A 23,564-nucleotide genomic window follows, 5' to 3' on the forward strand; every position below is an offset into this window, starting at 1 on the left:
TCATGCCAGTATTTTTGCCAAGAAAACCCTAAATGAGATCATGAAGAATGGGACGGTACTGAACAAAAATATGCTATTATTCATATTACTCTGTTTGCACCAACATGAATCAGAGATATAGAAAGAATGCATTTCTCTTTTCTCTTTGCTTTCCTTAATAGGTTAATTATCAAAGGTAATTGGTCCTGATGTTATCTGGCAGTATAATTTACCACCATCTCATCAGAGCAACTGAGAGTATCTAGATTTTAACCATAGGTTAAAGATTCCTGTGTGACTGTGTAAAAGCATTTAAACCCTCCCCAGCTGTCTTATTTTTAAAGTACCCAGTACAGCAGTGATCCTAGAGCAAGGCACTATTCACCATCCTTGTGTCCTGGATCCCTAGAACCATCCTGAAATCTATGGAGCCCTTCCCAGAATAATGTTTTTAAATGTATGAAATAGAATACAAGGATTACAGAGGAGCTCCAAAAAGTGATGGACAATATAGCCAAGGGAGCTTCACTCAGCTGGAGATATTCTCACAGTGCCTGTTCTTGTTAAGAAATGACAAACCCCTCCAGGGTCTTTGCCAGGCCTCATGGACAGTATGGTCCATGGAGTCACAAGGAGTTGGGCACCACTGAATAGTTGAACAACAACAACGGGATTCCAGGATGCAAAGAAAAAAGTGAATATAAGATATTCAGAAACATGAGAAGACTTGGATGAACTGGTTCATCCAAGTTAAACTGAGGATCCAAAGAACATAATGACTTCCCTAATGAAATTGAACAAAAATCACCAAGAAGAAAGTCAAGCTTGGAGTAACTGAAAAACCCATGGTGGTTCTGGAGAACAAATAATAAAGCTTCTTCACTTCTCATGGCTTGGAGATACTTGGAGGTACACATGGGCAGGATGTTATATATGTTGTCAGATACATTTATCGTATCCAGAATTCATGACTCAATTGTTTTTCTTGGTTTTAAGAGAGAGTTCCATAAAGAGGAGGAGGTTTCTCTTTCTTCCCAGAAATGACTGTGGTATAGTATCAGAAGGCATCATATTTTTGAAAATCCTTTAAAAAATTTACTGTAAAAAACTCACTCAACTGCAACCATAAGAATCAGTTAACTGTTTGCCATTGATCTCCACTGGCATGGTCTTATGACCGTGATTTCACAGAATTTCAGAACAGGAAGGTTCTTTGGTCATAATCTAGTTCAGTCCTCTCTTTTTACAGATGAAGAAACTGAAGTTCCCAAAAGCAAAGTAATTCTCCTAAGATCATATTGTTAGAATTCTAAATACAACCCTCAGGAAGAGGGACAAAAAATGATTGAGATTAAAAGTTATTCTGTGCTCAAAGTAGTATAAAACTGTATAACCTTTTACCTAACAGTACCACTACTAGGTTTGTATCCCAAAGAGATCTAGAAAAAAGGAAAAGGACCTATATTTGGAAAAATATTTATAGCAATTCTTTTTATAGTGATGAAAAACTGGAAATTGAGGAGTTCCCCATAAATTGGGGAATGACTGATCAAGTGGTTGTGTGTGATTGTGTTGTAATACTGTTGAACTCAAAGAAATGATGAGGAAGTTGGGTTCAGAAAAATCTGAGAAGACTTAATGTGAACTAATGCAAAGTGAAGTGAGCTGAACCAAGAGAACATTGTACACTGTAACAGCAATATTGTTATGATGATCAACTATGACTTAGCTACTTTGATCAATACAGTGATCCAAGAAACTTCCAAGGAACTCATGAAGAAAAATGCTATATACATCCAGAGAGAGAAAGAAAGAATTGGTGACGTCTGAGTACAGACTGAAGAATGCTCTTTTTCACTTACTTTATTTTTCTTGTTTTTCTTGTGTTTTTTTTTTTACAACATGTCTAATATCGATAATATTGCTTGCCTTCTCAACGGATGGAGGAAGGCTGTAGGGAGGGAGAGAATTGGGAGCTCAAAATTATTTTTAAAAAAATTGTTAAAATAAATTATACTTTAGTACTTTATTTTTTTTATTTTTATTTTTTTTTATTTAACTTTTACCATTTATTTTCACAAAGTTTTGGGTTACAAATTTTCTCCCCTTTTATCCCCTCCCCCCGCCAAACCCAAGCATTCTAATTGCCCCTGTGACCAATCTGCTCTCTCTTCTATCCTCCCTCTCTGCCCTTGTCTCCGTCTTCTCTTTTGTCCTGTAGGGCCAGATAGCTTTCTTTACCCCTTAACCTGTATTTCTTATTTCCTAGTGGTAAGAACATTACAGTTGATCCTAACACTTTGAGTTCCAACTTCTTTAGCTCCCTCCCTCTCCACCCCTTCCCTTTGGAGGACAAGCAATTCAATATAGGCCAAATCTGTGTAGTTTTGCAAATGATTTCCATACTAGTTGTGTTGTATAGGACTAACTATATTTCCCTCCATCCTATCCTGTCCCCCATTACTTCTATTCTCTTATGATCCTTTCCCTCTCCATGAGTGTCGACCTCGGATTGCATTCTCCTCCCCATGCCCTCCCCTCTATCCTCCCCCCCACCCTGCTTGTGCCCTTGTCCCCTACTCTCCTGTATTGTGAGATAGATTTTCCTATCAAAATGAGTGTGCATTTTGTTCTTTCCTTTAGTGGCATGTGATGAGAGTACACCTCATGATTTTCTCTCGCCTCCCCTCTTTATCCCTCCACTAATAAGTCTTTGCTTGCCTCTTTTATGAGAGATAATTTGCCCCATTCCATTTCTCCCTTTCTCCTCCCAATATTTCTCTCTCACTGCTTGATTTCATTTTTTTTTTTAAGATATGATCCCATCCTCTTCAATTCACTCTGTGCACTCTGTCTCTATGTATGTGTGCATGTGTGCATGTGTGTGTGTACTCCCACCCAGTACCCAGATACTGAAATGTTTCAAGAGTTACAAATATTGTCTTTCCATGTAGGAATGTAAACAGTTCAACTTTAGTAAGTCCCTTATGACTTCTCTTTGCTGTTCACCTTTTCATGGTTCTCTTCATTCTTGTGTTTGAAAGTCAAATTTTCTTTTCAGCTCTGGTCTTTTCATCAAGAAAACCTGAAAATCCTCCATTTCATTGAAAGACCATTTTTTCTCCTGAAGTATTATACTCAGTTTTGCTGGGTAGGTGATTCTTGGTTTTAGTCCTAGTTCCTTTGACTTCTGGAATATCCTATTCCATTCCCTTCGATCCCTTAATGTAGAGGGTGCTAGATCTTGTGTTATCCTGATGGTATTTCCACAATACTTGAATTGTTTCTTTCTAGCTGCTTGCAATATTTTCTCTTTCACCTGGGAATTCTGGAATTTGGCCACAATGTTCCTAGGAGTTTCTCTTTTTGGATCTCTTTCATGCAGTGTTCTGTGGATTCCTTGAATATTTATTTTGCCCTCTGGTTCTAGAATCTCAGGGCAGTTTTCCTTGATAATTTCATGGAAGATGATGTCTAGGCTCTTCTTTTGATCATGGCTTTCAGGTAGTCCCATAATTTTTACATTGTCTCTCCTGAATCTATTTTCCAGATCAGTTGTTTTTCCAATAAGATATTTCACATTATCTTCCATTTTTCCATTCTTCTCTCTTTGTTCTGTGATATCTTGCTTTCTCATAAAGTCATTAGCCTCCATCTGTGCCATTTTAATTTTGAAAGAACTATTTTCTTCAGTGAGCTTTTGAATCTCCTTTTCCATTTGGCTAATTCTGCTTTTGAAAGCATTCTTCTCCTCATTGGCTTTTTGAACCTCTTTTGCCAATTGAGTTAGGCTAGTTTTCAAGGTGTTAATTTCTTCAACATTTTTTTGGTTCTCCTTTAGCAGGGAGGTGATCTGCTTTTCATGCTTTGCTTGCATGTCTCTCATTTCTCTTCCCAGCTTTTCCTCCACCTCTCTAACTTGATTTTCAAAATTCTTTTTGAGCTCTTCCATGGCCTGAGCCCATTGGGTGGACTGGGACACAGAATCCTTGATTTCTGTGTCTTTGTCTGATGGTAAGCATTGTTCTTCCTCATCAGAAAGGAAGGGAGGAAATGTCTGTTCTCCCAGAAAGTAGCCATCAATAGTTTTATTTCTTTTCCCTTTTCTGGGCATTCTCCCCAGCCAGTGACTTGACCTCTGAATATTCTCCTCACACCCACCTCGCCTCCTGATCCTCCCAGCCAGCGTTTGGGGTCTGAGATTCAAATGCTGCTTCCCGCCTTAGGGCTTTTGGCGGGGGCAGGGCTGCTATTCAGTGTGAGGATTAAGTTCAGGTGGTCAGGTCGGGGCAGGGCCGCCTCTCAGGCTCAGTTCCCTCAGGGGGTTTATGTACAGACCTTCCACAATGGATCCAGGCTCCCGCCCGCTTGGGGAGCCCCTGTCTGCAGCCGCCTCTCAGCTTCTATCTCCCGGGGGGGCCCGAGCCATGGGGGCACCCCACTCCCCTCTCAACCCACCAAAGAGACTCTCTCACCGACCCCCGTCACCTGTGGGTGGCGGGACTTGTGCCGCCGCTGGAGATCCCGTCCCTGAAGCCTGCTCAGATCTGTACCTCTCGGAGCCGCGGCAGCAGGTCTGGGCTGGGCTCCGCGTCTGCAGCGCGACGGACCTTTTGCGAGAGGTTTGCAGGTCCCTCTGTGGATGGAGGGACCCGCGTGGCCGCTGGAGATCCCGTCCCCGTAGCCCGCTCGGATCTTTTCCTCTCGGCGTCGCGGCCGCTGCAGGGCTGCACTCAGCTCCCAGTCCTGGCGCCCTGTCCGTAGCGCGAAGGACCCCCCGCGAGAGGTTTGCAGGTCTCTCCGGAACAGAAATCTCCCTCGCTCCAATATTCCGTGGCCTCTGGGTGCAGAATTCACCATGAGTTGATCCCCTCTAGCCGTTCTGTGGGTTGTGGGTTCGGAGCTATGTGTCTGTGCGTCTTTCTACTCCGCCATCTTGGCTCCGCCCCTACTTTAGTACTTTAAAGTATTAAAAGTTATTATGAAAATATTTTTCTAGCCTATGTCTATGCCCTTTTGTGCAGCACTTGACCACAACATGTGAGGGCATGTTTTGGAGTAGCCTGTTTGGGGATAGGCATACCCTATGCCCATGCTTGAGTATTTCCTGAGTAGCACTTTCTGGGCTGTCCTGTGTGTACATTAGCCCACTGGGCACAGGATGTCACTGGTTTATAGTGCTGTTTTCTAGTGAGCTCTACAGTGCTGATTCAACTGAGCTGTTGCTAAATATATTTGGCACCAGCTGTATTAGTCAGTAGTATTCAGGATAGAGTAACTGGAGGTGGGAGTTAAGTTTCCATTTGCACATATATGATTTGCTAAAAATTGGAGAAAATCCCATGTAAATCTTTGATAAGTATTGCTTGGGCTAATGGCCCAAGGGATTCTTGTCACATACATTTGGGGGCTAGATGACCTCTGAATCCTCCTTGAAATTTAGTGATCATTGACTACAGCATCCTAATTTTACAAATAAGATTTTACTTTTCTCTATCCACAGTGGTATTCAGCATGAAGAGTATAATATTTCTGCTTCTTTTAAAATTCTTTACTTAGCTAGATGACTTCCTGAGTACAGTACAATGAATTTAACCCCTTTTGATAAATTTATAAACATTTAATAGAATTTCTTTTAGGGGTCCAGTCTATGACAGAAAAATTGAGATTTGATTAAAGAAGCAATCTGCATCTGATGGGGTCTGTTTATGATTTCAAAGCCGTTTGTTTATGCTCATTTTTTTTGGCATTAGAAAATTCAGAAAACTTCAGGACCCCACAGGCTGAAAACTGCTTTGAAAGCTTAGACTTAAGCATGTTCTTTCTTACTTTCTTTCCTTTTTTTTCTCTTTCCTTCATTCCCTTCTTTCTTCCTTTATTTTTCCTTCTTTCCTTCCTCCTTCCTTTCTTTTTTCCTTCCTTCTTTTTCTCTATATATGTTTGTATTTACATATATAATATATATGCATAAATATACACACACACAAAATATGTCTCATAATGGCTTGTCTCTGTTGCCCAGACTGCAAAATTCAAACACAGAAATTTTGTCTTAGACATAGGTTTGGCAAGAAAGATTATAGAGTTTTAGAGCTAAAAGGGAATTTAAGTGGGCAAATTGCAGGTCATGTCATATGAGTTTTAAAAGAACTGAGAAATTTTAGTTTGGTGAAGAAAATTTGTGAGGAGGAAACAATAAGTGTCTTTAAGTATTTAAGAGCTTAGGCTTGTTTGTTTGACCCTGCAGAGCAGATAAGAGTAATGAAGGGACCCACAGAGGGGTGGAATAGAAAGACACACATATGCAGGCTTTTCCCACACAGCCCACAAAAAATACCTGTAGAGAGGGACTCTCAACAAATTTGGGACCAGCAGAAGTGGAGAACAACAGAGTGGAGGAGATTTCCAGCCTAGGGTGACCTGAAAGGCCCGCAAAAGTCGGTTGCACAGGATGTAGAGCAGAGCCCAGCCTAGAGGATGTGACATGGGGGCGGAATCTCCAGTTGTGGAATTCCCAGTCGCAGCAACAGCGAATTCCCAATCACAGCAGCAGCGAATCCCCAGTCCCAGCAGTAGCAATCTACAGATCCCTCAATCCACAGGCGATGGGGTTTTTTCAGCTGCCTGGGAAGGGAGAAGGGCCTTCCCATAGCTCTGGCGTTAGGCAGCAGCCGCAGAGGCCACATCGGGCAAGCTGGGGGCACTGAGGAGCTGAATATTACCTCAGCCCTGTGTAGAGGCCCTGAGGGAACTGATCTTTATCTCACACTGAATGGCAGCCCTACCCATCCAGCTTATCTGAAAATCAGCCCCCAGTGCTGGCTTGGTGGAACTGGAGACCAGGTGCTGTGGAGAGGTAACTGTTAAGCTTCTGGGCACAAAAATCTCTTCCTGCTCCCAGACCAGTGTACATGCTTGATTGTGCCACCTTGGAGGAACTGAGATCTTCCAGACTCCTAGAGTATACCCTACTCTTGACAAAGGATCCAAAAGTCAAGTAACTGGTTGGAAAAATGCCCAAAAAAGGGAAAAAAATATGACTATAGAAGGTTACTTTCTTGGTGAACAGATATCTCCTCCCTTCCTTTCAGATGAGGAAGAACAATGCTTACCATCAGAGAAAGACATAAAAGTCAAGGCTTCTGTATCTCAAACATCCAAAATAAATATTCAGTGGGCTCAGGCCATGGAAGAGCTCAAAAAGAATTTTGAAAATCAAGTAAGAGAGGTGGAGGAAAAACTGGGAAGAGAAATGAGAGAGATGCAAGAAAAGCATGAAAAGCAGGTCAACACCTTGCTAAAGGAGACCCAAAAAAATGCTGAAGAAAATAACACCTTGAAAAATAGGCTAACTCAATTGGCAAAAGAGGTTCAAAAAGCCAATAAGGAGAAGAATGCTTTAAAAAGTAGAATTAGCCAAATGGAAAAGGAGGTTCAAAAGCTCACTGAAGAAAATAGTTCTTTCAAAATTAGAATGGAACAGATGGAGGCTAATGACTTTGTGAAAAACCAAGAAATCACAAAACAAAACCAAAAGAATGAAAAAATGGAAGATAATGTGAAATATCTCATTGGAAAAACAACTGACCTGGAAAATAGATCCAGGAGAGACAATTTAAAAATTATGGGACTACCTGAAAGCCATGATCAAAAAAAAAAGCCTAGACATCATCTTTCATGAAACTATTAAGGAAAACTACCCTGGTATTCTAGAACCAGAGGGCAAAATAAGTATTCAAGGAATCCACTGATCACCACCTGAAAGAGATCCAAAAAGAGAAACTCCTAGGAACATTGTGGCCAAATTCCAGAGTTTCCAGGTTAAGGAGAAAATATTGCAAGCATCTGGAAAGAAACAATTCAAGTATTGTGGAAATACAATTAGGATAACACAAGATTTAGCAGCTTCTACATTAACGGATCGGAGGGTGTGGAATATTATATTCCAGAGGTCAAAGGAATTAGGACTAAAACCAAGAATCACCTACCCAGCAAAACTGAGTATAATACTTCAGGAGAAAAATTGGTGTTTCAATGAAATAGAGGACTTTCAAGCATTCTTGATGAAAAGACCAGAGCTGAAAAGAAAATTTGACTTTCAAACACAAGAATCAAGAGAAGCATAAAAAGGTAAACAGCAAAGAGAAATCATAAGGGACTTACTAAAGTTGAGCTCTTTACATTCCTACATGGAAGGACAATATTTGTGACTCTTGAAACTTTTTTCAATATCTGGGTAGTTGATGGGATTACACACACACACACACACACACACACACAGATACACATACACACAGAGAGACAGAGTGCACAGGGTGAATTGAATAGGATGGGATTGTATCTTAAAAAAATGAAATTAAGCAGTGAGAGAGAATATATTGGGAGGAGAAAGGGAGAAATGGAATGGGGCAAATTATCTCTCATAAAAGAGGCAAGTAAATGACTTTTCAGTGGAGGGGAAAAGTGGGGAGGTGAGAGAAAAAACATGATGCTTACTCTCATCATATTTGACTAAAGGAAAGAATAAAATGCACACTCATTTTGGTATGAAAACCTATCTTACAATACAGGAAAGTGGGGGAGAAGGGGATAAGCAGGGTGGGAGGGATGATGGAAGGGAGGGCAGTGGGAGGAGGGAGCAATTAGAAGTCAACACTCTTGGGGAGAGATAGGATCAAAAGAGAGAATAAAATAAATGGGGGGCAGGATAGGATGGAGGAAAATATAGTTAGTCTTACACAACACGACCATTATGGAAGTCATTTGCAAAACTACACATATATGGCCTATATTGAATTGCTTGCCTTCCCAAAGGGAATGGGTGGGGAGGGAGGGATGAAGAGAAGTTGGAAGTCAAAGTTTTAGGAACAGCTGTTTAGCAATTAGGAAATAAGAAATGCAGTTAATGGGGTATAGAAAGTTATCTGGCCCTACAGGACAAAAGAGAAGATGGGGCTCAGGGAAGGGAGGGATGTTAAAAGGGAGCAGATTGGTGATGGGGCAATTAGAATGCTCAGCGTTTTGGGGCGGGGGGAGGGGAGAAATGAGGAGAAAATTTGGAACCCAAAATTTTGTGGAAATGAATGTTGAAAACTTAAATAAATAAATTTATTTTAAAAAAAAGAGTAATGAGGGGAAGTTGTGATGGAGAGTAATTCAACCTGCTTGATCTAAGGAAAAGCTTTATGACCACTCAAGTTGTCTCATTGTAGAACAAGTTGCCATTACAGGTGGTAGATTCCCCAGTTCTCTGTTCTTGGAGGTATCCAAGCAAAATCTCAGTGATCACTTGTCAGGATTGACATAAAAAGAATTCCTGTTTATATATACATTTGGACTAGATCACTCTGATTTTGAAGTCTTTTCTAACTTCACAGTTCTGAAATCAGTCCCTTCATCTCATTGATGAAAAAACCCAAGGCATCACATCTTGTTAGTGGCAAAGCCTAGGCAAAAAAGCAATCCATTGTCCTTTCTGCTTTCATCCCTAATGAAGAAATATAATGCTTTGATTCTAAAATAAGTCATTTATAATAAAAAAAATGTAACCTTAAAACATCAGAAATTAAATGAAACATTGAAGAGTTGGTAGAATTCTGATTTTAATAATGTCTTATTTATATGTGGACAAGTTTTATGGTTTTTAACGACTCTTCTTCACAGATAACTCTGTGAAGGGGGTAATATAAATGTTATTATTAACCTTGTCTTATAGGTGGGATATCTGAGGGTCAGGGAGGTAAAGTCATTTGTCCAAGCTTACATAGCTAGTTAAGTATGAGAGGTAAAATTTGAACCAGGTCTTTTGACAGAAAGCTTTTCCAAGACAGTTGTTAAGTGTATCTGGTCATACCATTTGGGACCTACAAAACACAGGTGATGTCCCCAAGTATTTCACAGTCCTGGGGAATATATTAAACCTGTTAGGTAAGCATTCTGGGGCATTAGAGCAAACTTTGGGGGTAAGCCTAGCTACAAGAGAAATGATTATATGTAACTTAGTTCAGCCTGGAAGGTTTCTTAAAGACCTCATTATCAATCATAATACTTACTACATATATCTTGCACACAGTAATTACTGGATGATTATCTGTTAATAAAAATAATAATAGCTAACATTTATATAGCACTTATTATGTGCCAGGCACCATGCTAAGCTCTTTACAGTTATCTCATTATATAAAGAATACTTATTCCCACACCATCTTTGTCACACTGTAGGCCCTAAGAAAAATGTTCAAACTTAAGTGGGAAGACACATTTATGGCTGTTTAGAGCAAGCTTCTATGAAAAGGAACTGTTTTGCTGTCATAACTTTACAATTCTCAACTTCCAAAGCTACTTATTTTCCTTTTTTTAATCTCTCTGCCCCACTCCCAATTCAAATTTTCTGAGCAAAATTAGGGCCACCCAAGAAAGCAAATGGAAAGACAGCTTCTCAGAGATTTTTCCAGGGCCAGCCTCTGTTTTTTTCAGCATTGTTTTTTTATCAGCCATTGGTCACATCATTTTCATGGATTAATAATTTTAGGACACAATGTTGCTTTTCAAATGCCCTGGTATGAGGAGAACAGTGATTTGGATGTACATTTATAATTCTTATAGTATGCTGTTTGGCATACTATATATGTCGGGGCAGCTAAGTGGTGCAGTGGATAGAGCACCAGTACAGGAGTCAGGAGGACCTGAGTTGAGATCTCACCTCAGACACTTGATACTCACTAGTTGTGTGACCTTGGGCAAGTCACTTAACCCCAGTTGCCTCATCCTGGGTCATCTCCGGTCATGCTGATGAATATCTGGTCACTGGATTCAGATGGCTCTGGAGGAGAAGTGAGGCTGGTGATCTGCCCAGCCCTCCCTCACTCAAACAAAGTCAAGTGCAAGTCATGTCATCATTTCTCTGATGGCATGGCCTTCTTCAGCAATGAAGAACAAACACACACACACACAGTATGCTATTTACATTTAGTATGGGAATACAAGAGTAGGTTGGTTCATTCTGGGTAGAATATTAAGACTAAAAATGTTTCCACATATGAGAGTTTTCAGTGAATGATGTGTCTCTAAAAGAGAATCTAAAATTGATCAACTTTGTTGAAAGTTTTATTGATCTCTTACCTACAAATTCCTACTGGCAAAATAAATGAAGTTAGTACTTTTAAAAATATTCATTGGCATACAAGTCCTATTTTTATAATTTCCCAATTATCTGGCTCTGATGGGTCATCCTGGTATGGAAGTGACCTTGTGGTCTCAAGGCTTTGCCAGCAGAACACAGCCTCTAACAGACCTGACTGAACTACAGCAGCTTCAGGTAGGGCACTGGTGAGGGGCTGCATGTTCTCTGTCTCAGGATCAGCCCAGCTAAATGTGGAGAGGTCATGAATTTTTTCAGCCACAGCAACTCATAAAGACCACTTACTAAAGTGTTTGATGGCTCTGATTCCTTTTAATAGGAATGCTCCATCAAATGAAATCATATATCTTTCAAGTTTTGCCCAAAGTGCAAGGAATTACTGTGATAGAACTAGTAGGAAGAAGGGAAAAGGAAGGTCAAGGAAGAGGAGAGGAAGGAGATGCTTAAGTGGGTCAACCATTTGTGCCTCAGGCTATTTCAGTAAGGCCCAAAAACAATTTGCTGTTGTTGGACTGGAGATCCATAGGTAGAACTGCTTACCTGAGACCCAGCTGTCCTGTTCCCCTAACCTCGCTGTGGAGATTAACTAAGCTTTCTATCAACAATCAAGCAACAAGCATCTCTTAAAGTCCCTACTATGTTCTGACCACTGGAAATACTACAAAGACAAAGAAAGAATGAAACATTCTATTCTCAGTAGGGGTTCATTCTGTTTTCTAGGTTAGTACCTACTGTTACTCTATACAGCTCAAGAGTTAGCAAGTCAAGCATAACAGAAAGTAGCAGATCCTATGGACCTTTTTCAAATTTTCTTTGTTCTTCCAATAATACCATAGTGCATTTCAAATCATAGTGAAATATTATCTTGCTTAAAGGATAAGGGATAACAATTTCTGCCAAAAAAGGATAAACTTTAGTGTCTAGATCTGCCCACCAAATAAAAATTATGCATTCACTTTAGCTGGGACAGTGTTTAATCACTTTGCATATCTGTTCATTCATTCAAAGTAATTGTATTGGGGGAAGGGAGCAGTTAATATCTAATTTCACTCTACTCACTCTTTCCTTTCTCCTTCATTGCATTCTAAGTTTTTATATTTCTTATCAAATTAGATAGTACAAATTGAGGCACGTATGTTGCCCTTCAAGAATTTCCACCTTAAGTATATATGTCATGCTTAAATAAATTCAGATATAAGTACTACCTTTCAAGGACTATTTTAAACATTGGTTTTCAAAACTTTCAGTTCTGATATGAATATGTAATAATTGTGGGCATTTTTGGTGCAACTTTAATGTTATTGTCTAGTCCCTAAGCTCTCTGCTAACAGTGCATCATATCTTATGTTTTAATCTCTTGAAAAATTGAATTAATTTTACTTTCCCCATTGATTAAAAAAGTCAAAATTAGACAATGTCAATAAAAGCTTCGTTGTTTGAAATATTGGAGAAAATAGAGTTTGCAAAAGAGTTTACCAATTAATCAGGAATTTCATTGAACTAAAACTTGTACTTCCAAATAGACTGTATCATGAGTTACCATGGGTCATCTGGAAAGAACTAATTAGATAATCTGTCTTGGAGAGACTGTGGTGGAAATGCAAACATGTCCTGCCTTAACATCATTAATTGGCTCCATGAAAACACAATTTTTGGCCATGTTACTGAGGTAGTTCTGTATATACAGTGTTGTAAGTGGGTGACCAGTAAATCATATTATAGTGGCACCTTTGCAGCATTCTGGGAGGTGTGGGGAAAAGAAAGAATGAGACAGTGGTGGGTAGGACGAGTGTACTATGATAATAATGTTATGCAGCTATAAACAGTGTTTTGTGGCATCCCTGTACACATATAAAATTTCTTCTGGATTATTTAACTAAGGAAAGAGAGAGTAGCTTGATTAAGAAAAGAATCCAGTGAATGATAAAATGCCTGTTAAATGTTGGAGTAAAAAATATGAGGTTTTATTTCTTTGCCTCGTGTTTACCAAATACTTTTGGCTTTGATGTGAGGAGGAAAAACTACTCCAAGTTTTATTCTTCTACTTAAGTAATTTAGAGGCAACATCAGATTTACATTTTTATCGTTACCTCTCTGTGACTTCTTTAAAGAAAGCTTTATAATCACCTCATCGTTCTTCAGGTCTATTTCTCAATGTTGATTTTTCTCATTAAATTTTTTTTTTGAAATATTTATCATTTACCAAAAACTTTTCTTGTTCAAGATTTATGTTAGAGGATATCAATAGTGCCAGTTTCCAGAGCATTCTTTTGGTAAATGCTAGATAAATTGGCTTCCTCAATATTTAAACACTTCAAAGTCTTTTCATTATGTTCATGGAAAGCCCATTTTCTTCTGAAAGTAAATAAATCAAATCTTGTCACTAAAAGTCGAAACTCCAAATGATTGCTACCATAAGATGAAACAATTTATCAGACCAGCCTTGCTATAGTTTTTGCTGCATGTTTCTAAGTAATTATATTTATGAGTTTCCTTTTGAAAATGTATATTTTTGTGAAAATCTTTTTTTCTCTTTTTAAGGTTGCTGGTATTGTTGGCAGAGCTGACCTCCTGGGTGCCCTCTTCTTCTTGTTATCTTTCCTTGGCTACTGTCAAGCATTTAGAGAAAGTAAGCAGTTTAACTTTTTTCCAGTTTTATGTCTTATTGCTAAGTTTTTACTCAGTTAAACTGAAGTTTGTTTGATACACATACTTTATAGGCTTTTAAAAGTCTAGAAAATACTCAAATTTAGGACCAGTGTGGGAAAGGCTGCTCTTCTAGAACTTCATGATTGGAAGGGACCTCAGACATCATCTGTAATAACTCCAACCCAAAGCATGAATCACTTCTACAAATCCTTAGCCAACATTTGCTTCAAGACCTACAATGATGAGGAACTCATTGCTTAGTGAGGCAGGCTCATTTCATCTTTGGATAGCTTTGTTAGAAATTTTTTTTTATATTAAACTGAAATTTTCTTCTCTATGAATTCTACCTTTTGTTCTGGTTCTACCTTCTGGGGTCAAGCAGAATAAATCTAATTTCCTTTCCATATGATAAACTTTCAGGTATTTGGAGACAGTTGTCATGTCCTCCTAAAGTATTCCCCTTTCCAGACTAAATGTCCAAAGTTCCTTCTACAGATACTCTTACGGCATGGTAATTCATTATCCTTGTCACCCTCTTCTGGCCATATTTCATCTTGTCACAAATAATTGGACATGGTACTAGAGATGTTGCCTGACTAGGTATGCTATAGCAGAAGTGACTTGCCTTCCTGTGGGGAATGTACTTCTAGTCATGTAGCACAAGTCTGCATTATCTGACTGTCATATCATCACATTGCTGGCTCATGGTAAACTTGGAATCAACTAACCCACAAATTTTTTTTCATATAAATTATTTTCTAACAACATCTTCTCCAATTATTTATTTATACAGTTTTTTTAAACCACATGTAGGGCTTTTTTCCTTATTCATTTTCATCAGCTTTGCTTTAGTCCACCACTCTTGCCAATCATTTTGGTTGCCCTCTCTACCACCCAGCCTATCAGTTATCATTTCCAGATTCATGTCTGCAAATTGGATGCTCCACTTATGCTTCTTCTAAGAAGTCATTGATAAAAATGATGAACAAACCCGGGCCAAGGACAGGTTTGATGTGATGCTCCACTGGAGACTTCACTCCACATTCACATGGATCTATTGTTTATCTTTCTTTGCGTCTGTCGAGTCAACGAGTTCTGAATTCACCTAACCTTTGTTGTCATGCAGTATGCTTTTCTGCTGAACTCCCTTAGCTTCTCTTTCAATATTTAGTCTTTCACTGAAAGTATTCACATAGAGGCAGGATAACCACGTTTAAAGTATGTTGTAGAGAAGATTCTTTCTCAGGTAGGGATTGAACTCTACATGGCCTATGAGATCCCTTCTAATTCTGAAATTATAACTTAACAACTGTATGAAATTATATTGTGAATAGATCCATAGGATGATGTATACTCTTCAGTTAACTATTTTTGGTACCATTATTAAATCAGTTAATTTTCAAAAATTTTATTTTCTAATACTATTGTGAAAAGAAAACTTTGTAAATGTTTTTATTACTAAAAACTCTTGGAGAGAGATACAAAAAATAATTGTAGCATCTCTGTAATTATGGGTTTGAATTTCTAAGCCTGAACTATTCTTTAAATGTCATGTCAGTGCATGTAAGATTTTCTTATGAAAACTGTTACCAAGGTTTTCCAGATTCAAATGACTGATTAAGAACATGGAAATTTACATTGGAATTATGTTTCTTAAAAGATGGTCATATTCTTACATAGAGTCTGATATAATTCAGGTCAAATCATATCTCCCCTTCTACTATGTATGGTGGAGTGAAAGAGGTCTGATAAAACACTGATTTTATCCAGTTTTGTGAGTTTCATCCCTAACTTTCCTCATGCCCCAGAATGGGTCAGATATATCTGTAGTTTTAAAACTAGATCTTCATCAAATAATTCCTATCTCTGGAACATAAATATAGGAAATAGGGATGAGATTGCTTGTTTTTATTTTTCCTTGTGCTTATGGATCTCCTCCTATTTTATCCTGCTTCCCAAGGAAGAAAAGTAAGTTCTGGCAACTTAGGGTCAAGAGATTTTAGTCACTATTTGTTAAAACAAAATAAGCTGTGTTTTTATATTCTTCAATGAGATATTGCAAATGTAGCTAAAGGGTGATACTCTCTCTACTATCTTCATCCATAATCTCCCCAAATTTTTACCCATTGTGATGGTGACACTTGAAGCCCTGAATCTTTACCCCTCACAAACAACTGATTACAAGAACCTTTTTATGGTCAATTTTACCCCTACTGGGATTATGAGGCATCACTTTAAAGGAGACTAGCTAATTACATGAGTAATCCAGTGGCACAGTGTGATTGTGAATCACTGATAATGATGGACAAACGCTCCACCACCCTTTTCCATTAAATGTCAAATATTAGTTTTCTTGAGTTAACTGTCACATGAGATGAAAGGTTTACCAGTAATCACATTTTTCTTGGAGAAAATTAACAATTCAGTCTGTTGTCTTTTCTCTGGAATAACTGTAAATCAATGAAATGTTTTATTAATTTTAAATTATATCTTTTCTAAAGTAATTATCAGATTATCTAATTCTATGTCAAGGAGAATATGTAAGGACTTTTTAATGAATAGGAAAAGCAATAGAGATTTAACATTTGGGTTAGATCATCTAGGAGATATATTTTAAATCTATCTCAGTTGACACTAAAATAATCTGAGAAATAATGTGTTCTTTGATAAATTCTATTTTGGAAGCTAGGAACGTAGCAAGGGAAAGAGCCTTTCACCTTTAGATATGACTGTTTATCATTAAAGTAATTTTTCTTCTAAATCTGTTTTTACTGCTGCTCTCTGAATCTTGTTGTTTTCATAAAGATTTGTCAATCTGGTTAGACATTTCTCAGAGCAGAGGGACAGTTGTATATAGTATGACTGGGGAGGAAGGGGAGATTATAAGCTACTAGACAAGGTTTGGAGTTCTTACACTAAACCTCTTGAGGAGAAGCCGTTAATATTTTATAATTTGGTTTATATTCCTTGAAGTTTAATACCTCTTTTCTAGTATACTTTCTGGGAGAAGGAAAATTTAAACTAAAACCCAATCTTTGGCATTGTTGCACAGTTAGTTTCAAGTGTCTTACAGCTATTAACACCTCTCTCATTGGAGAATATAAAGCCTTCGGATGCTCCAGGGATTCTGCATCTCCCGAAGAGATTTATTCATCAGAACTTGTGGTTACTAGAGTTTGGGGCTTATTTTCTGAAGGCCCAATGGGTAGACTTTAACTCTGTTCATGTGCCAGGAAAGTTCTGAATTGTAGCCTCGGATTTACTTTAGAGTTGAAAAGGTATTTAAAATATGGGTACCTGATGCTAAATGGTAGTGAAGGGCGGGTATTAAGTTGGTTTCCATTTTGGACTCATTATTTTCAGATCCCATGCCATTGATAAAGTTATACATGTAGCCTAACTGGAGCTGCTCCATTCCCCTCAATGGAGCCTCTAGACAACTTTTACTTTTTAATGTTCCTTATTTAATTAATAAATTCTGTTGTAGAGAATTAAATGTGGTATTCTAAGCATTGAGCTATTGGAATAATCTCCAGTCTTCATGGTAGTATTCAACCCCATGTCTGTGACAGCTCCCTAAATGTTAAACTTATGACTGTCAGGTGATTCCTCCTTTCTATGGTATGTTCCTAAAGAGTTCATTGTAGTTCATTCCAGTTTCTGTCATATTTCTCTTTGATCTTCTACTGGGGTCATATTGGTCAAAGTCAAGTGATTTGGCTTTACCTATTTCCATTACAGCAGAGTTGCATCTAAATTCTTTTTGCAGATTCATCCATACAGATTTTCCATTTAAAGTTCTTGGAGTTGATTCATATATTTTCAAAATAATTCCATGAGTAGGTTTGTTTGGGTTTTTTTATTGTCTTTTTGTTTCATAGACTAAAAGGATATTTAAAAACTACTTTATTGGCTGAGCAGTGGGCACCATGCCTAGAATCCCTACGCTGGGTGATAGCATATTCTCCCACAGCAACATGCTGGACAGTAGCTGTGGTTTGCCACAGGGTGTTCAGAATGGAGCCCTCATCACAGGGCTGCTTAGTATTCATGACCAGTGAATATAAATACTAGATGTTGCATAATGTTTATTGGGTACCCATAATAAATGACCTGCTGTTCATACTTATTAGATTGAAGCATAAATTAAGGGAAAGAACCAATGTTAGCTATAGACAAGCTTGAAATATAGGGGGAATAGCATTTTATAGAGGGAGGAATGAATTGCTTGAAGATCATTTAAACTAATAAATAACCAAGTTTTTTAAAGCTGTTTTAAAGAATACCTTTCTTGTAACCTCATTAAATTTTTGAAGAAAAAGAGGAGATGGCTGTATTTCAAGCCTCTGTATCACTTTAAACATGCTGGATTTATTATTAAGTAATTTTGTGTTAAACCTCTGAAATCCTGGCATTTTCATCAAATGAAAACCTAGTGAAATAACATTTCTGGGGCCCTGTCCTTTTTATGGCTTAAATGGATGTCTGCAGGTAAGATCTTTCACAACAGGATTTTATGAAAAGGATATGTTTTTCAAAGGAAACTTACCTTTCCTTGATATAGCCTGTAAAGAAGAAAGCTTAATTCATTGTAAAAGAAAATTTAAGAAAATGAAGTTCAAAAAGTAGATTCACTACAATTTTCAAATTCCCTCCTCAAGGAAAAAAAAGTTTTATTGGCTTGGATGAGATATCATCTCAATATTTGCATCTGTCCTGAAATCTAATTTTTTTAGATAGAAACATTTGTACATTTCTATGTAATGGTTCTATGTTTGAACTATCAAATTAGCCAAATCCATGATCCAATGTCTTTTCTAAGCATATAGGCTAAAACTTCTACTTACTGGACATTTGAGACAGGATCTGGTTTTATATGGGGGTAAGTATGAATATTTTCAGGTATTGTGGGAGACAAGTATTTGTTTACCTCAGGAGAAGGGGAATTCTTTATAAGTAAGGAGCTTTTTTTTTTTCTTCCTAACCTTTGGTTTTACCCAGTACGTCTAAATCATGGTGTCATTCATTTTTTAAAAAATGATCTAAGATAACAAGTAGTCCCTTATAAAGACCTTAAAATCCATTCTGAACCCAGTAACACTCCTTTTTTTTTTTTTGACTGACCAAAGTGATTTATTGATTATTAGATTCTTCAAGGGTACACATTTACCCATGGTGGATAGCACAGAAGGAGAGATAACTTAGACTTGAGACCTGTAGACACTTTGTCCAGGTTGCTTGCTTCTGCAAACATTTGACTTGTGCAACAGGATTCCAAGGAAACTCAAAAGGTACATAAAAAATTAGGGAGACCTTCAGTGTAGTATAATCCAAATTCCTTTGTTTTTTCCTGCCTTGTTGGTCAACTGATCTGGAGAGTTGAATGTGAATGTTCCTAAAGTTTATGGCTTAAGGTTCCAGTCAGTCTTCATAGAGATCACTTGTTCTTGAGAGTTCCATTTATATGGACATGATGTGTTTGACAAAGGCTTCATAATTGATTCAGCCATTGGAGTCTTCTTGACCTGCCATCAGGGCTTCCACCTCCTCTTCCTTCATCTTTTCACCCAGGGTAGCGAGCACATGGTGAAGTTCAGCACCCATGACCATGCCGTTGCTCTCTTTGTCAAAGACACGCAGCCCCTCAACGAAGTCTTCATAAGTTCCCTGGTCCTTGTTGTTGGAAATGGCCTGCATCATGGGCAGGAACTGCTCAAACTCAATTTTTTTGGCATTCAACTCTTCATTGCTGGGGTTTCCCAGAACTTTCTTGACCTCTGCATTGGTGGGTTGGTACCTAGAGCACGCAGGACATCACCAACTTGGCTTAATGTGATCTTATTTTCACCAGTTCTGTCTGGTGAAGGAATGCCTCCTTGAAGTCATGATGGAGATGTTGAGAAGCTGGAGATGTGAGCTGAGGGCTGCTCCTGTCCCTAGTAACACTCCTACATACTGTTAATATAGAATAAGCTAACATGTGTCAACTCTCACTCCCAATATATTATTTTCCCCTCTTTCCCTTTCTTGGTTAATTATCTATTTCTTTTGATCTTGAAGCTCTTAAAAGTAAAACATGTACGTGTAGTTTTTAGATTTTTAAGAAAATACCTTTAGACTTTTGTCCTTTATTGTCATGGATTTTCTGGTACTGGTATTCACAGGGACATTGTCTTCATTGCAGATTGCTTTGGGTTGCAGCATTGCCTGCATTTCCCCAAATGATCCTGCACTGAATGAGAATAGGAATATCCAATTCCCTTCACTGTAGGCTTAGAAGCATTACTTGGACTGTTCCAACTTTTTGAACAGGATCTGATGCTCATTGTGTTTCTTTGGCATGTATACAGTCATGGCCATCTGTTGGGGTGGCATCATTCCCACTTACAATATGATGTGCCAGTTTCAACTCGGCATAGGTGCCAACCATATATTGGTTGAGAAGGGTATCTTGTACAATGTGATACTTTTTCTGAAAGAACTTCCCAATGGAAAGCAATGCCAAATCAGGGGCACATGCTTCAATGAATTGATCACATCTGTTGGCACTTGTAGGTGTTAAAACTGAAAAGTACCTTGATGCAGTTTTTTTCCTGTATTTCCCCTCTCCATTACCTTTTACCTCAGTCTACCTGAAAACTGACATTTTCCCATGTTAAACCAGAGGTAGATACTCCAACCCATAATCACTTTCTAAGAGTGGCTCCATTTCTTACACATTGAATCATAAACTGGAAATTTGCCAGGATTTACTAATTAAATACACCTGAGGAAAATATTCTTTTAAGGATCAGAGAGCAGTTGGCCAATAGTTTGCTTTCAAGGAGAAAATTGGCTTGTTTTTTTTCTTTTTCTACTGGGCCAATGGAACCTGAACTTTATAGGCTGAGTTGGAAGAAGACTTATGCAAAGATAAAGTCCTGAGATGTTTTCAATGATTAAAATGCACACAGAAATAAAATTATGTAGCTTGGGAATTCCTCTCTTAAGAAAGATAATTTTGAAAGAACATGAAGTAGAAAGAGAACATGTGTCTCTAATTGGAATAATGTCTGTTGCATTCAACTATCATTACTACTGCTTGATAATTTATAATTTACATTAAAAAATGAAAGAAATTGTTTTTCTAAATGCACGTTTACACTTCTACTCAAAACAGATTTGCATTAAGAAATAAAAATTTGCATTATTATTAATTGTTTTAATAAATAAAAATTTAATAAATAAAGTGAAAATAGGATTTTCATGTATTGCAAGGCAGCATTGTTCTTCCTGGAATGGAAGGTCTAACCTAAGAGTCAATAGACTTAGCTTCTGTTCCCATGATTCAAGGTTATATAATGGATAAGGTGCCAAACCTTTGTAAATTTGACTTTCTTTTCTCAAACAGATTAGATGAAACTAAAAATGAAACTATTTTGAAATGGTTGGTGTAAATAAAATATACTATTTTACAATAAATAAATATAATAAAATATACTATTTTATAATAAATAAATAGTACAGTGCCTAATGAATGCTTATTGAATGAATGTTGCCGTTGCTTTACTAGGATGGTCAAACATGGGTTTATTTAAACATGGAAACAAGATCATTGGAATTCAGATAACATAAACTTCCCAGTGAGTCTCTTCCAAAAGGACAGGAAGATGGGAAGGGTGAAATGGAAATTCATCATCTTGGGATTGATGTTTGAGGAATATTGAAAGAAGTATAGGAACTCAACTATTTCTGAGTTAAGGCCTGTTTTTAATTCATTTATTCTTTTTGATTAAAGGCTATTGGCTTAGGGGGAAAAAATTGGAAAAGTGTGAGCCACTCACAAATAGAAAGCAATTTAATTTCATTTTCTAAAGATACAGAAAATACATCTTAGCCTATTATTTTTCAAATTGAGAACAAAGAATACCAAAGTTTTTTTCAATAGATGATAAATTAGCTCTGAATTTTAGTCAGCTAGGAGGGACAGGCTAGAAAAAAAATGTTGAAAAATATATTTCATTGCATGTGGACAGTAAGTTCAACCCATATTTGGAAAATTGTATATTGCTTTCAATGCTCCTAAGTCATCCATGGCTACCAAAGTTCCCCTTAATAATAACTGACATATGTATAGTGCTTTAATGTTTATAAAGCATTTTACAAATATCTCATTTGATCTTCACAGCAATCGTAGCAGGGAGGTGTCATGATTATTTCCCTGTTTACAGATTAGGAAGTTAAGGCAGACAGGTTTAATCACCTGCCAAGAGTCTCATAACTAGTATCCAAAGCCTGATTTGAACTTGGCTCTTCTTGACTCCAAATTCAGTGCTCTATCCACTGCACCACCTAGCTACCTCTAGGTGAATAATTCTGAGATTCAGTGCTACTCTTGTCTTGGTGATGTATATGTGAATAATTGTACAGTACCATGATCTTAGAAGAGTAAAAATGACAGGTGCCTCAAAGAGTAATGGAAGGATGCATAGGGGGTGAAAGTTAGCTACATCAGTGATTACTTACATGCTCGAATTAGCATGAAAGACAGAGTGAAGCACAAATGTGACTGGAATAGGAGGTAGTCCAGTTATGGAATGGACATTCTGGGAGTTTCATTGATACTCAATATAATAGTACCAAAAAAATTTAAAAACCCCAGAAGCTTTGAAATAAAGCTGCTGGTTATTAAGGTATATCCTTGGCATAGTGTAGAGACCCTTGTCAAATTCTTTATAGCATTTTAAAATTTCTTTGTAGGTTCTGGTTTTATTGATAGTGAGAGTGTTAGCAGGTGGTAGTTTAGTTTTTCTTTCAGTGTGCCAGCTCCTCAGTCATTGGATAGAGATCATCTAAAGAGTAGCAACATTGAAATTAATGTTAGTAGATGGGTTAAAAACTTCATGATTCCTAGCACCATTGCCCCTTTTCTAACTCTGCCATTGTCAACATGGAAGCAAAGAGACCTGTACATAATGCAGAGACATAAGGCTGTATTTTTGAATCATTATTGCAAAAAAAAAGAAAGAAAGAAAAAACGACAGCCAGGTATCAGCCTTCTGGTGGTGTCTTTCCATATTTATCTAGACTGGTCTTTGAACAACAGGCAAGTTCCTGCTCAAAATCTAACAATAGAATTTGCCAGGGATTGTGCTCTACTGAAATGGCCTTTGAGAACACTGACCATCAAAATTACACTTTTTTGCAATTTGAATTCATGATAGTTGTCAGATATTTCTTAGTCTACTCTCTTAAAAAGGGAAGTGTACATTCTAGGTTGCCCCAGAAGGTAGAACTAGAGACAGTAAGTAGAAGTTTCCAAAAATAAAATTTTAGCTTCAGGATGAACTCTGTTAAATAAAGACATCCAAAAATTGAGTTGTATTGTTGTTCAGTTGTTTTCAGTTCTTTCTGACTCTTCATAAACCTATTAGGAGTTTTCTTGACAAAGACACTAGACTGGTTTGCCATCTCCTCCTCATTTTACAAATGAGGAAACTGAGGCAAATGGTTAAGTGACTTGCCCAGGGTTGCACAGCTAGTAAGTGTCTGAGACCACATTTGAATTCAAGAAGAGGAAGCTTCCTGACTACAGGCCAGCACACTGTCCACTGCACCCCTTAGCTGCCCCAGGAATAGAACAGCTTGCTCTGTGAAGTCAAAAATTCCTTGACAATGGAAATATGCAAACAGAAAATGGATGACCATCTGTCATGTATGCCAAAGGAAAAATTTATGCAATCGGTGGGAGGTGGTGTGAATTGCATATCCTATATCATTTTCATTCATTCTATTCTTCATAAATAATAAGGTACAC

The 23,564-nt window shown here is 37.7% G+C and overlaps 1 protein-coding gene and 1 pseudogene across 3 annotated transcripts in view; one reads left to right on the forward strand and one right to left on the reverse strand.

Annotated features, from left to right (window-relative positions):
• The window catches only part of TMTC4 (transmembrane O-mannosyltransferase targeting cadherins 4), a 93,957-nt gene that overhangs the window by 24,392 nt on the left and 46,001 nt on the right, over positions 1-23,564 (forward strand). For all 3 annotated transcript variants that reach the window (XM_072622035.1, XM_072622034.1, XM_072622033.1), the window contains exon 5: positions 13,661-13,748. In XM_072622035.1, the coding sequence (XP_072478136.1) occupies positions 13,661-13,748 (88 nt within the window). The remainder of the gene's footprint in view (positions 1-13,660; positions 13,749-23,564) is intronic.
• Positions 19,105-19,748, reverse strand: LOC140510852 (myosin light chain 3, skeletal muscle isoform pseudogene; annotated as a pseudogene).

This window comes from Notamacropus eugenii, chromosome 6 (genome assembly GCF_028372415.1).
Source record: "Notamacropus eugenii isolate mMacEug1 chromosome 6, mMacEug1.pri_v2, whole genome shotgun sequence".
In the NCBI taxonomy this organism is placed as follows: Eukaryota; Metazoa; Chordata; class Mammalia; order Diprotodontia; family Macropodidae; genus Notamacropus; species Notamacropus eugenii.